At 43.9% G+C, this 15,388-nt stretch overlaps 1 protein-coding gene across 1 annotated transcript; it reads left to right on the forward strand.

Moving 5' to 3' along the window:
* The first annotated feature begins 14,762 nt into the window (after positions 1-14,762).
* Positions 14,763-15,143, forward strand: LOC141630137 (uncharacterized). The gene has a single exon (XM_074443008.1). The coding sequence runs from the start codon at positions 14,763-14,765 to the stop codon at positions 15,141-15,143; it is 381 nt and encodes a 126-aa protein (XP_074299109.1).
* Positions 15,144-15,388: the final 245 nt, after the last annotated feature.

Genomic DNA, 15,388 nt, shown 5'->3' on the forward strand with positions numbered 1-15,388 from the left:
GATTGTAACCCCTCCGCCTCAGACTGACAGCGAATAGGAGGAACATTCTTCTATTTTCCTTGCTGCAGGTACAGATGAAATAAATGCTGGAGTTGTCAACGGTCAAAGTGCGGTTAAAGTCAATCAAAATGGAGATGCCGATGTCAAAACTGATGGGAAAGACAAAGGGACGAAGAAAGTCCGTGCATACCTGGACGTTAACTATTCTCCCTCTACTGGTTGGAATTCAAGCTCATGGAGATCGAAGAGGACGGTCAAAGATGCTAGAGGGACCTCCTCCAGTCTGAAGCCCTCCATTGGGCTACTGAAATGTTTTGGGAATTGAGCGGGGAATGCCCCGTTGTAACAAATTGTAAAACTTTTTAAACTTCCGTCGAACTTCTTTATTGCATTTTTAGAACTGCTAGACTTTAGTTTAATTAGCATAGCGAATATTGACTATAGAGTGTTATTTTGCGAATTGGTATTGTCGGGATATGTTTGCGAGTATTTTTATGCAGGTTTGGGGAGATAATGTCGCATTGTGATGAGTTACACGAAGAAAAGAACTCGATCGAGTACTTATTGTACTCGATCGAGAGGAATGCACAGGAAAAGGGTTCGATCGAGTAGTTTTCAAATACTCGATCGAAATGGCGAAAATAGGGAGTTCTCGATCGAGTAGAATTCTGTTTGATCGAGCAGAATGAAGGCCATACTCGATCGAGTGATTTCAAATCACTCGATCGAGTGAAATTGATAATTACACGCAAGAAGTATATCTTTAACTTCTATTTTTCTTCATTCTAATTTATTCTTCATTTTTGCCTTCCTTATTTGCGATAATCACCCCCAAATCCTCTCTAATTCTTGCCCAATACCAAATCCATCACCCGCATTGTTTATCTTGCTTACATATCGACTAAGGCCCTCTATTTAGCCCTTAAAATTCATCCTTGTCGCGGTTAATTTGGGTAATTAGGGTTCGCGGGTTCTTCATTCGAAAATCCGTAATTTGCATCAATTGTTGTCGATTGTTTTTCTTATCTTGTGGGTTTCGTCATTAAGTAAGTTTCCCCTTTAGCTATTTTGTTGATTAATTGCGTTATTTTGAAATTATGTAGTAATTTGGGGATTAGGGTTTAAGGTTTTATTCGAAAACCCGACTATTTGGGGATTTTTGTGGTTTCTTTGTTTAACTGATTGTTGTTTCCCCTTGCTTACTTGATTAGGATGGAAAGCAATTGATTGCCGTCGACTAGTTCGACTGTCGTTCCATCCTCGACTGAGACGGTGGTCCATGCTGCAACCACCGTCGTTCCGACTGTCAGTACCCCTGTTTTACCGTCTGTTGTTACTGGTACTGCCGCTGCTAGTTCCGCCTCTGTCGCGGCTAGCTCTATTTCTCTCTCCGTCTCAGCTAGCTCTGCTGCTAGCTTTCCCTCTGCTTCTACCAGTACAGCTGCACCTTCTACGTCTGGTACAGTGACCACCCCTACTGCGTGGTCACCAGCTATCACAGCTACTTACCAGGCGGCCTTAGTACCTGGTTCCATCAGAGGACGGGCTTCTTCCTCAGGTACTAGAGGCCGGGGTCGTGGATGAGCCACACCTGTTGCTGGCCCCGTCACTATCCGAGTTGACGACTCACTTGACCCGCACCCCGACTACCCTGAGGTAATTTTCGTTAATGCTATACATCGTCAACGTTTCTTTGCCTTAGAGAGATGTGATTTTCTGTCTACTAAATTTTTGTGTCGTAAGTCACTTGATAAGTTAGGTATCTAAGAGCCCGTACTTGAGATTTTGAGAGGGGCGGGGATGACGGGACTGATCACCATGAGTGCCTTGACCTTCAAGAAGCTGACCCTCGAGTTTTTCAGCTCCTTTACCTTCTCTTCTGGCGCCTACGCCACTGACCCGACCTGTGCCTCTGTCTCTTTCCGGTTATTTAACCTGACTATTTCTTGGACTTTAGAGGAGTTTGGTACTAGGTTAGGTCTTTCTTTTATGGGTGACACTGCCGCCCCTAGGAAGGTCATCCGCCAGTTGTGGAGGACCTTGGCACAGACTACCTACGAGGAGCGCAAGCTCACGCATGTCCACCTTCCCTCGGCCCGTTACTTCTTGCATCTCATTGGTGGGACCATCTTTAGTCGTACAGAACCTAACAACGTGAACAACATTGAGCTGTATATTCTTGGTGGGTACCTGAACATTGACTGTGAGGGACCCTTTGTGCTTAACATTGCTTACTTGAATGCTCAGTACTTACACACGGTGGGGCAGAAGACTACGGGCACCATTGTTTGGGGTGGCATAGCCACTTTTATTGCCCGTTCTATCTTCCCCGCCTTTCCTAGTGACTTACAATACCTAGACACGGATAGGTACCTTGACCTGACAAATATGCTGTTTATGAATTGGCTTAGTTCTGACCACCAGACATGGAAAATTTGCGGTTCCTTGTCTGTACCCTTGCCTTGCACCACTCTGCCTCATCTCGTTCCCCTGCCCACTATTACGGGTAGGTTACCTCCACCACTACCCATGTATCATCTCCTGCTTGCTCCTCCTCCTACTATGTCCGCTTTTAAGAAGCGGAAGAGACCTGAGACAGAAGAGGGATCCACACCTTCTACGGGTGGCTAGACTTCCACGGCCATTTCTACCCCGATCCCTACTCCTACTCCTACTTCTGCGCCCGACCAGACACAGCCGGTTTACCCGGCTAATTTTGTTCCTTCTCCACCCTTTGAGGCGTCCGCGGTCCTTGACCAAGGACGCCGTGATAGTTTTTTGCTTGAGCTTCTTAGCAGGCAGGCTCGTATGGAGCGGGACATAGCTCTTACTTTATTCCCTCTATACGAGTATCGCATGATGCGACGACGTCCAGTTCCTGAGGGTTGGCCACACCCGTCTTTTTACCGGTACCCAGCTGAGGGGTACCCAGAGTCAGCCAGTGACGAGGAGGAGGGCACAACTGAGGACGCAGCGACGACTCAGGCTGAGGAGGCGAGGAGGAGATAGCTAGATGTGGACCCAGACTTCACGGTGGAGGGGGTGGAGGATGAGGCTGACGAGTAGCTACTGGTCTACTCACTTCCCCAGTTTTCAGGCTGGTTTGGGGAAGTTCGTGTTTTGTATGTACGTTCTCTTATTTCTTTTGTCTCCTTTTTATTTATTGTTTTTCATACATTTATTGGTTGTATTTTTCCATTCCCCCGTATATATCTGCTGGTGTATGCTGGAGGACAACGAGGGCATTGTCGGTTTTGGTTTCGGGAGAGTAATGCATCCTTTGAGTCTGCATTTGCATTTGTTTTTTCTTTCACGTTGTTATTTTCGGCTTGCATTGTTCTCTTTTATTTCAATAATAAAAATCATAAAAATCCAAAAAAATTAGAAAATTTCAAAAAATCAAAATAAAATATTCACGTTTCATTTTGCATATAGGTTGAGTCGGAACGGTTGATTTCCGTGATGATATTGCACTGTAACTTGTCATTTTTACTTAAGCCTTGCACTTTATTGACAGTTATTAGCTGAGTCTTACGCATATCTACGAGTTTTTGTTCCAATTTAGATGACTGGTGACATTCATGACCGGTTCATGTAGGAATTGAGAGTAGTACTCCTTGCATAACATGTTTATCATTTTTGCACTTTTATGACATTCTATTTCTTGTCAATTGCAAACATTCGGGTTTGTGGTCGGTGTCACATGCAGGGAGGTGCTTGCAAATTTCCCTTTCTTACATTTTTCACCCATTTAGCTGCACTTAAGCCAAATTTAGCCTTTTTGACCCATTAGCTACACCCAAAACTAAGCCTGCCCAGTCAAGCTAGTTTAGTGTGTCATTTGTGGTATGTTGATCCATGTTGCGAGTTTGGCTCGATTTTGTTGTTTGGAGTTGGTGGAAAATGAGGAAGGATGAGTGATTGAAAAAAAGAAAAAAAGAGACGTGAAAGAAAAAAAAAAGGAAAAAAAATTAAAAAAAAAGAGTTGAATTCACGTGAAAAAGAAAGAAGGAAGAAAAAGGAAAAAATTGAAAAAGTTGGTTGCAATTGAAAATGAGACCATTTTATAAAAGGGAATTTTTTTACCGTCTCACTCCTCTGTTCGTATTCATATATTTTTTAGGAGATAGTGTATTTGGTTAGTGAGATATGTGCCATGAAGGGCAATTGTGCTTTATTTTCAGTCAGTTGAGATTCGGATGGTTTTATATGGTCTTGTTTAGGAGCTAACTTCACGCTTTACCTTCACATTCCCAAAATTTGTTTTGCCTTTCTTACCTGAACCTCACTTTACTATACTATTTGTAAGCCATTGGCTGTGACGGACATTGTTGGTTCGAGTGTATGCATAGTACTTGAATCGTCTATCATTTTTGTTGCATGCATGTTATGTAGGTCGCAGTTTAGGTGAGTGACTGTTTCTCTTTCTCTCTTATACATATATAATTCACTCTTTGCTTGATAAGAGAAGAGTGACCACGTGAGAGTCCGATTTTATTGGTCTTGCAAGGTCGATAGGTCAGCTTTATTTACAGACATCTTATAACTCGTTTGCGTATTGACCATTGTAGCTATGACTGTTGATTTCTGTTGCATTAAATTGGTTCAAGTAGACAAGTTATAGCTAGCTCTGAGCTTTCATTTCCGTTCCATTAGTTTTCATTTAGTTTACTCGAGGACGAGTAAAGGTTCGGTCTGGGAGATTTGATACGTGCATTTTATATAGCCTTTTTAGTCTTATTTTGCAAGTATGTCTATACATTTTTATAGCTTTATGTAATGCAATATGCCCCAAATTGGCTACTTTGGTTTGTTTTGTCTGAATTGCAGAAATGAACCTGAAAGTGGTGAAACCGTATTCTTTTCGTCCTATTTATCATGCATATTGAGGAGACGGGAATGTTAGAGCGAGAATTATGCCTTTAAGTGCGTGAAGGGTGGTCAACGAAGCAACCAAAGTCAACTTGAGAGGCTGATATGAAGAAAAGCACTCGATCGAGAAGTCTTTTGGTTCGATCGAGTGGTTTGGAGGACACGAGAGGTCGATCGAGTACTTTTAGTTACTCGATCGAAATGCTGATTTTTGGATGTCCTCGATCGAGAGGTATTTTGGCTCGATCGAGAAGATTAGCTGATGAAGATCTTTGATCGAGTGCTTTTATATCACTCGATCGAGAGGTTTTTGGTATTATGCAGGCTTAGTGACCCGTGATTAGTTTTATTTCGTTAAACCTTTTATTTTCCTATTTAAGCTTTCACTAATTAGGTCATTAGTACACTTTTATCATCTTAGAACTCTCTAATCTTTCCTTCATACTCTTTACTGTAAACTTATTCTCCTTTCCTTTAGTCTTAACTTGGGTATTGGATTGATCTCTACGCCATAATTCTCTTGATTGTAATCACTTTTCTTCTCTTAAACTTAATCTATTTATTTGAGTTTGCTTTAATCCCTGTTTCTACTTAATTATTTCTGCCCTAATCAGCTTACGCTTAATTACTGTTATTTCATTATGTGTCTAAATAGTATATTCATTATTATTATTGTTGACGCCATTAGTAATATGAGAAGCTAATTTCTCTTATGTTGGCATTAGGGAATCCATGGTAGGATAGTGACGATGTAGCGAATAAACTAGATGATTTATTTGTGAGAACCTATGCCCATAGCAATTTAACTGTAACACCAACTTAGTTGAGTGCACGCTTCTAAGTTACATTTAATCTGGTTAAATTTACTCCTGGATCGGATGATTGGATTAAATAGACCTGCGATGAACAGTAGACTACCCTAATGAGGACGAAAGTTAACTTCGTGGATATCTAGGATAGAAAGTGGACCGGAAGGACCTTTCCTGTATCCGTCTTACAGTAGATTGTCTAGGCTATTTGCAGCTGATTCGACAGACAACCATGGTGAACCGAAATCCTGGCATGGTTTCTCTTATTTAATCATCTTTATTATATTTTCTATCTTTATTGCTCTTGTTTAATCTCTCTTTCCTTTAATCCTTATTTAGTTTAGAAATCAATAATAAAACCCCCCATTTTGTGACCCTATTAGACGGACCTTTAACAGATATCTTGCCTCCCTATGGAGATCGACCCTGCTTATCACTAGCTTCTTTGTTAGTTTTAATTAGGTTTATTTTTGGTACAAAATGAAAGTATCACGGATAATGCTGAAATACAAGTCAATATGCGCACTCTAGAAGTTCTTACCCAAAATGAGAAAGAAGGCTTCACCGACTTCCTAAGTAGGTGGAAGAAGACTAGCACACAACTTGTTGAACGCCCAGATCAAGCCACTCTCGTGGAAAAGTTCGTGGATAATTTGAGACCTATTTATGCAAACCATTTAAGATACCAAAACATAAAGTCTTTCAAAGACTTGACTGTGCTAGGAACAAGAATTGAAGACGACATCCGAAAGGGGCTCTTGTCCAAAATGGTAGGTCGCGAATACCAGGGTTAAACGAGTCGTTCTTATGGCTCCACTAGCAAGACCGATGAGGTTAATCTTGTCGAATCATCTAAGAAGAATAACCTACCAAGGAAATTCACGAACATTGGTGATTCATATTCCAACGTTCTGAAAAGGCTCATGAAACAAGGTAAGCTCCAACCTATAGGACCTACGCCTGATCCGGAGAAGAAATCTAAATCATGGGATGAGAATGTGAACTCTGAATATCATAGAGGAAAAGGACACGATACCGATAGATACTTCAAATTGAAACATGTCATCCAGGATATGATTGAAGATGGTCGTTTACCCATAACTCCCGGAGGTAAGCCTAACAATACTCAGAATCCTCTTGGAGTTCTGATGATCACAAATGAAGAATCCACCTTGGATTGTTCACACCTCATTTCTCCAGTCGAGGATGAGATTCATGTACTAGAAGAGGAGGGAGCGATTCTACCATCTCTCCTACCATTGCCGATTTTATCACATGGGCAAAGAGTGTAAGTAGGCATGTTTCAGAACTAGAAGCTGTAGTGGCATCCCTACGTGATCGAAACGCCACACCTAAGGGAAACGTGCCACTAACTCCAATTCTGTCTCAAGAATCTACGATGTAAGAGGTAATCGCAGTAGTTGACAATCTAGTTGAGGAAATAATTAGTCTAGAAGCTGGAATCATCAGGTTGAGAGAGCTCAGTATTGTCAATGGAATATGGGCTGATGAGGATGAAGATGAATACCTCACAAAACATTATCTAGTCAAGGTTAGTGAGGATATAGTCAAGGCTAGTGAAGATCAAGATATAGATCACCTTACTCGCTCAGGGGATCCATATCAAAATGTCTCTCAGAACGGTCCTACCGTTAATGGTCCAGTTACTAACACCAATGTCATCACACCAAATGATGGCGAAGATACATCTACTGACCACTTACTAAAACAACTACAAAATACAAAGGTTGATCTTTCAGTCTGGCAATTAGTTGCGAGTTCATTTCCCCATCGCCAATCTTTACTGCAAGCATTGGCTAAACTGAACGTAGCGCACAACTCTACGCCTTATGACGTAGTCAACTTGGTCTTCCAAGACTCAGTTAAGCTAAGTAACCCAGTTACTTTTTCAGATGAGGATTTGCCTCCTTTCAGCGTCAGTCATAACCTCGCTCTATATATCACATTCACATTCTTAAAGAAGAACGTACCAATGACTTTAGTGGATAATGGCTCTGCAGTCAACGTCATACCACTAAAGACAGCTCATAAGTTGGGCATGAAAGAATCAGATTACACTTCTACAAACCAAGGTGTTCGAGCATACGATGGAACACGACGTAAAGTAGTAGGGCTAATCAACAACACTATAGCCACATGACCGATCGAGCGAAAGGTTAATTTTCAGATAGTGAACATCGAGCCATCCTTCAATATACTTCTGGGAAGACCTTGGATTCACGCTTCTAAAGCGGTAACATCCACCTTGCACCAGAAGATCAAAATTCCTCTAGATGGCAAAGTAGTGACGATCACTTCGTCACCTATCAAGGCTGTGATAGAGAAAATGTCAAGCAACCAAGTGGTCACAGACCCAATATATGAGCTTGGAGGAATTCAGAGCATAAATCTCGTAGAGAGCGAACTGGCACCTCTATACTTCAACCCATATTCCAATTTGGTGGTCAACCACATACTCAAGTCCTAGGGTTACTTCCCAGGAATGCCATTAAACCCCACCAAGAGGAATACCTTTGCGCCTTACAAAGAAGGAAACTCTCAAAGGATACCATTAGGATTGGGATACAAGCCCACGAAAGCAGAAGCCTTAGAAATGCTTACTCAATTCCAAAATCGTAAAGATAGAGGAATCCAAATGCCACCCTATCTCCCTACCCTAAATGGATACTTCGTTAGGGAAGGGAGTCAAGAGTACTTTCATGGGTTTCCCGAACCTTGGCATTATAAGGGAATACAACTAGCTAGAATCGAGGTCTTCCACGATTGCTACTTCATCCCTTCAGAAACGGTTCTTACCGTCAAAACTCGTCAAATACCTTGTTTAGATGAACAAGCTGTTAGCCTTCTGTTTGGGAAAGACCGATTCGTCAGAGCTGCGCAGGATGAGATCATTACCATGATACTTCAAGATGACCATTTCAATCCCACGTCAATGATCACTAACACTAACCCAAATCAGCAAAAAGGATGAAGAACGTCAATCAAGTGGACTAACAACCAAGAAAAGTTCTTCAAAGTCACTACTGGAGAAGGAGAGATGTTCAAAAGAGAACCCAAAGACAACGAATTCGAGTCAGAGTCAGAGTCGGAGTCGGAATCAGACTCTGAGTCTAGAGAAGTCGTTAGAGAGTCTTTTTCTGTCGTCACTCCCAATCCCCTTGTTTCTCCTAGCATAACATCAAATAATAAAAGTAGCTTGGGAAATGTCCCAGGAGCTGTCCCTTTACTGCCACTGACTACTGTATGGGTAAAAATACCCTCTCATTTTCATCATGACGTGGAAACTCGCAATTGGATAAAGTAAAGGCACACGGATCAGTAACCAAGGTAGTAGGCTGCTAAACGCAAGGAAGAACAAGGGGGGATGAATCTAGACATTCAAGTGATACAAAGGCCACATTTGAATTAAATAACAAACAGCAAGCAGGAACGTTGAAATGGTCAGGAGGAACATTACAACGATCAGCAGAAGCTTTGACAAAGTCAGCAACCACTTCCTATTTCATAAGCAGTGGAGCGTATGGTTGAGCATATGTAAGGAGCATGTGCAATGACTCAAAGGCTCAAAGGAGGGTTATAAAAGAGCAACAAACATTAGATTCAAGGCATTCATCATTGGGTCCAATCGAAGAAATATCATTCGCCACCTGAAAGAAATAATATCATCTACACACTTAGATATTAATACATCGTTCATCTCAATTGTACTTAGTCGTTTGGAGATCACTGTTGTACCTCCTGATCGTTCCAGCTAGGTTCACCCTCGGATACTATTACTACTAGTGGATCATTGGTGGGATACCTCTTCCTCCCCGCTGTTTTTCTCCAATTTTGGGTTTCCCGCGTCACCATTTTGCTTGCGTCACTTGTCTCTCTTTCTTTTTCATTTGTCTTTCTTTCGTACTTGTTGTTTACTTCCGTTCTCGCTATGTTCTTATTACCGATCTACTTAATTCCTTAATATCGTATTTTAATTGGAATAGCCGCATTGACTCACAAATCTCTAGTCGGTAAAATCTTACCAAAATAGTTTGGCGCCCACCGTGAGGCATTGGGGTTAAATCTTGGTTAATATACTTACTTTTCGAAGTATCCAAACATCTCTATAGTTGGTCATGTCAGGATACAATCAGAACGTATCAGATCCGATGAGTAAATCAGTGCAAACTCTAGTAGTTGGGGCGACGCCAGTAACTTCGGTGTCCCAACAACGGCGGTCCCTACCACCACAGTGACTGCAGGCTAGGCTCAGTCCCAAGTATCAGCAAAGCCTCCTTACTCCCCCAAAATCACATATCAGTGAGCAGGGAAGGCTGGAAAATCACCAGTTATTAATCATGTTCCAAAGCCTAATAAGGTAGGGAGTCCGCAGCGCCCAGGATCACCAGGTCACCTGATAGGAGCCCGTTTCCCAGGAGCATCACAACCGGATCCGGTATAACAGTTGCACTAAGGGATGACATCCTTGCAACAGGCGGTGACAGGGTTAAAAAGGGACAACGAGTCCTTGCTGGAGAATATAGATGCAGTGTCACCCCTGGGAACGACCCAGCAGATGGCAAGGTCGACACTCAGCCAGGGGAATGCCAGGGAGTACTCAGGGAGGCTACTGCCGCAGAATCTAGTAACCAGGCTCGATATGGATACGCTGCCACCAGAGGTAACCACGCCACCCGAGGAATCATATCCAGCAGGAACGGTGGCCACCCAAGGTACAATCCAACCACCAGAGGTTCCACCACCACCAAGGATGCCACAAACGTACCCCATGGTACTCAATCCTGTGGGATTAGGAGCATTGACACCAGATCTCATATCAACAACCAGCAGTACGCCCGTGGTACCACGGAGCAACTCAGGGGAACAATCAGCAAGAAACGCATACCCCGGGATATGCTCCTATATGGCGTATTCCCCAGACAATTAGTTCAGGCCTATTGTGAACTCAACACCATTACCTGGAAGCTACATGGTACCTCCTTACATGGCAGGAGGAACACCAAGTCCATATGGGATCTACTTAGTACCCCACAACCAGGGTATGGGGGTAGGAAGCTATGTAGAACAACAGTTGGAGGATATCAGATCCCTAGTCAGAAAGGTTCCAGGCTTACCACGTCCCATGGAGGTAGCAACCCCGGAGTGCTATGCGGATTACCCCTTCGTGGACAATATTGCCCTTGTCATCATGACAAAGGGGTTCACCACACCAACAATGACGTTGTATGATGGAACAAAGGATCCGCTGGAGTACGTCAACCAGTACAAACAGAAAATTATGGTGGTTACAGCAACAGGGCCTGAGAAGGAGGCATGTATGTGGAAAGTACTCGGTTCCATCTTGTCAGGAGCCGCACTCCATTGGTTCGTTAACCTTCCCGACAAATCTATTTCCAGCTTCGCAGGGTTAGTGAACGTTTTCAATCAGCAGTTCGCAAGCAGTCGCAAGCCAGAAAAATTATCCAGTGTTCTATACCGGATCGTCCAGAGGTTTGAGAAGTCCACCAGGGATTATCTCGCCAGATTCAATGTAGAAAAATATCTATCCCTAGGTGCGACCCTACAACGACAGTCAACGCCTTCAGAAGGGGACTGCATCGTGACTCCGATTTGTACAAGGATCTCACGAAGCATCCATGCGCCACCTTTGAGCATGTCAAGCAAATGGTAGAGGCTACTTATCGCCTAGAGGAGGATGAGGATAGAAGGGATCTGTATGGAACATAGTCGTCCAGCAGAAAAATCACAACAGAGAAAAAGAATGAATGAGCCAAACCCTACAGCAAGAACACATTGAATAAAGTCTCAGGAGAAACAGAGAGCACCAAGGCTCCACCTAAGCTCAGCGGGTATGGGTTCACCACTGGATTTCCTAGGGTAATGAAGGCAATCAGGGAGCTAGGGCAGAGGGCCAGGTGGCCCAAGAAGCCTACCCCCAGGGAGAATGACAAAAGAGATGCCAGCAAAATTTGTGAATACCACAACGATATTGGCCACAATACAGAAGATTGTATAGTACTACAAAAGGAAGTGAAGCACCTCTATAGTGTTGGATGCTTGGATGACCTGCTCCCCAAGGGGGCGAAATCTGGAAAGGTCAATACTGCTGACCAGGCCCAACCATCCGCACCTCCACCTTACTCAAAGGTCGTGAGCGTCATTACAGGGGGGTCGGAGATATGTGGTCTCACTTATTCAGCAGCAAAGCGCCATGCAACCGAGACTAAAGGAGATAAACCAGAGTTCTCCCTCAGGGTCAGCAGACAGGATCTACCAGCAATCTCATTCGACGAGGCAGACATACCTGATTAGGCAGAACACCACCATGCCGCCTTGATCATTACCCTTTCTATAGGGAATTGCCTTGTTAAAAAGATATTGGTAGATACAGGATGTTCTTTGAATCTGATACTGCCGGAAACCTTGAAGAACATAGGGTTCAGCGAGAAAGACCTGGTACATAAGGCAGTACAGTTGGTAGGCTTCAGAGGAGAAACTAAACAATCCCTTGAAGAAATAGTGATACCTACCTTTGCAGGGGGTATGAACAAACAGGTATGGTACATGGTCATGGATGGTCCGTGAACTTATAACGTGATACTTCGCAGGCCCTGGTATCACCAAATGTAAGCGGTACCATCAACGTACCATCAGAGCGTGAAGTTCCCTACACCCTGGGGCGTATAGGAGATACGGGGAGATCAAAATCTAGCTCGGGATTGCTACAAGAACGCTCTGAAACCCACTGCAACTTGTCCAACATAGCAATTACAGAAATTGTGGGTCCAAAGGGAGTATATCGCACCTCCCCAGGAGGAACTCGACGAAGTAAACCTGGACCCATAGTTTCCAGCAAGAACAGTGCTGGTGGGAGCTGATTGTGCAGTTAACATCCATGAGCAGATAATTAAATTTCTATGTACTAATATGGATTGATTCGCCTGGTCCCATAGCGACATGATTGGCATAGATCCAAGTGTAATTATACACCAGTTAAATATAGACTCAAGCTTTCCTGCAGTCGAGCAGAAAAGGCGGAAATTTGCTCTTGAAAGGAACGAGGAGATAAACCAGGAGGTAGACAACCGCCTGGTAGCAGGCAATATTAGGGAAGTTAACTACCCAGAATGGCTCTCAAATGTTGTGTTTGTACCCAAGAAGAACAAGTGGAGAGTATGTGTTGATTTCACGGATCTTAACAAAGCTTGCCCAAAAGACCCGTTCCCCCTGCCGCTCATTGGTTCCATGGTAGACGCTACAGTAGGGCATGAGCTACTTACCTTCCTTGACGCCTGGAGTGGGTACAACAAAATAAAAATGGACCCTAAGGATCAGGAGAAAATAGCTTTCGGATCTGACAGAGGCTTGTACTGCTATAATGTGATGCCCTTTAGCCTCAAGAATGCTGGTTCCACCTATCAGCTCCTTGTGAACACAATGTTCAAGGAGAAGATAGGGAGAACAATGGAAGTCCACATTGACGATATGGTAGTCAAATCCGAGAAGGCAGAACAACACATGTCCCACCAGGAGAATACCTTCTCGATCCTCAGAAAATACCATATGAAGCTGAACTCCCTGAAATGCACTTTTGGAGTCTCCTCTGGAAAATTCCTGGGGTACTTGGTGACGCAAAGAGGGATAGAGGCCAGCACGGAGCAAATTAAAGCAGTACTTCAGTTAGAATCTCCTCAGAAGCCAAAGGATGTACAGAGGCCCACAGGATGGGTAGCAGCCCTAAACCGGTTCATATCAAGGTCCTTAGACAGGTGTCGATTGTTCTATGACATCCTGAGAAAGAGCCAAAAGTTTGAGTGGATGCAGGAGCATGAAAAGGCATTTATGGAGCTCAAGCAGTACCTGAGCACCCCTCCTCTTCTCTCCAAGCCAGAACAGGGAGAACCGCAGTACGGTGCGAGTTCAAAGCAACGAATAACGAGGCTGAATATGAGGCCCTAATCTTAGGACTTCAATTCGCTTTAAAATTGCAAATCAGTCGCATCGAGGTGTATAGCGACTCCCAACTTATCGTAAACCATGTGAATAACGTATACACGGCCAGGGATCCTAAAATGATAGCCTACCTGGAAGTAGCGAAGGAGCTCAAACTCCGCTTTGCCTCCTTTAACATCCAGTAGATACCAAGGGATCAGAATGTTGAAGCGGATGCTCTTGCCACCCTGGGAGTAGCCTTCACTCCAGGGGAAGCGGGTATTATACCATTCAAACATGTTATGAAACCTGCCATACGTCAGAATGAACAGTAGAATGCCAGTAAGGCTGCAACCACCCAGTGGACATACGAAGCAGGGATAATGTATACTCCCACACCCCAGGAAGAGATTGATGATTGGCGCAAAACCTTACATTAGTTGGCTACGTGATGAGGTATTACCACCTGACCAGATTGACACTAGGAGCTTCAAAATGAAATCCTTCAGATTTGTACTTATTGATGGTATCATATTTAGGAAGTCCTTGGCAGGACCCTATCTAAGGTGCTTGAGCATACAGGAAGCACATGCAGTAATGTGTGATATCCACAGTGGTGATTGTGGAAATCAAACAGGGGGTAGGAGCCTGTCCAACAAGACACTAAGGCAGGGTTACTTCTGGCCTACCATGAGGAAGGTCTCCATAGATTACGTTAAGAAATGCGAAGAATGCGAAAGGCACGCTCCTGTCAGCCACCAGCCAGCAGAACATATGCATCCGATCATCTCGCCTTGGCCTTTTATGAAATGGGGAATTGACATTGTGGGACCATTACCCCATGCTTCTGGAAATAGGACGAACATGCTGGCAATGACGGAATACTTCTCTAAATGGATAGAGGCAGAAGCTTTCCCTCAGATCCTGGAGAAGCATGTGATATCTTTCAGCAAGAGGAACATAGTCAGCATATATGGCATCCCTTCAGAAATCATATGTGCCAACGGGTCATAATTCGTATCCAACAGGACGGAAGACTACTGCGCCAGTTAGAACATCAAGCTGTTTAAGTCCACTCCTAGGAATCCGCAGTCCAACGGTCAGGCAGAATCCAGCAACAAGATAGTCATGAACAACCTGAAAAGAAGGCTGGATGAAATAGGAGCCAACTGGGCAGATGACCTCCCCTTCGTGATGTGGTATGATAGAACAACCCCCAAAGTGGCAACAGGTCAAACACCATTCAGTCTGGTGTATGAGGCCAAGGCAGTTATTCCCTCTGAGGTGAAAGTGTCGACACATCGATATGCCAATGCCACCGAAGAGGGGAACCAGGTAGAAATGGCTAGCAGCCTGGATACCATTGATGAGCCATGGACCAGCGCCCAAATCAGGATGGCAGCCTACAAGCAGACAGCTGCCAGGAGTTACAACAAAAATGTAAGGCTGAGAACGCTGCAGGTACGGGACCTGGTACTCAAGAAGGTATTCCCAAACACCAAGAACTAGAGTGCAGGTAAATTCGCCTACAACTGGGAAGGACCCTACCGCATAGAAGGCATCGTAGGTAATGGGGTATACAAGTTGGAGACTATGGATGGGGAAGCTGTCCCTAGATCCTGGAACATCATTCACCTTAAAAAGTATTATGTCTGAGATTCCAGGTGCAGGACCCAGAAGTTCCACCTCCAACAGGTACATTCCAGGACCCTTGAATCCTAGCATTCAGTACTCCAGAAACCTTAGAACATGAA

The sequence above is a fragment of the Silene latifolia genome, chromosome Y (assembly GCF_048544455.1).
Source record: "Silene latifolia isolate original U9 population chromosome Y, ASM4854445v1, whole genome shotgun sequence".
NCBI classification, from domain to species: domain Eukaryota; kingdom Viridiplantae; phylum Streptophyta; class Magnoliopsida; order Caryophyllales; family Caryophyllaceae; genus Silene; species Silene latifolia.

What these genes read in the sequence shown, in the direction of transcription:
- LOC141630137 (XM_074443008.1), top strand. Translation starts at nt 14,763, where the DNA reads ATGAACAACCTGAAAAGAAGGCTGGATGAAATAGGAGCCAACTGGGCA.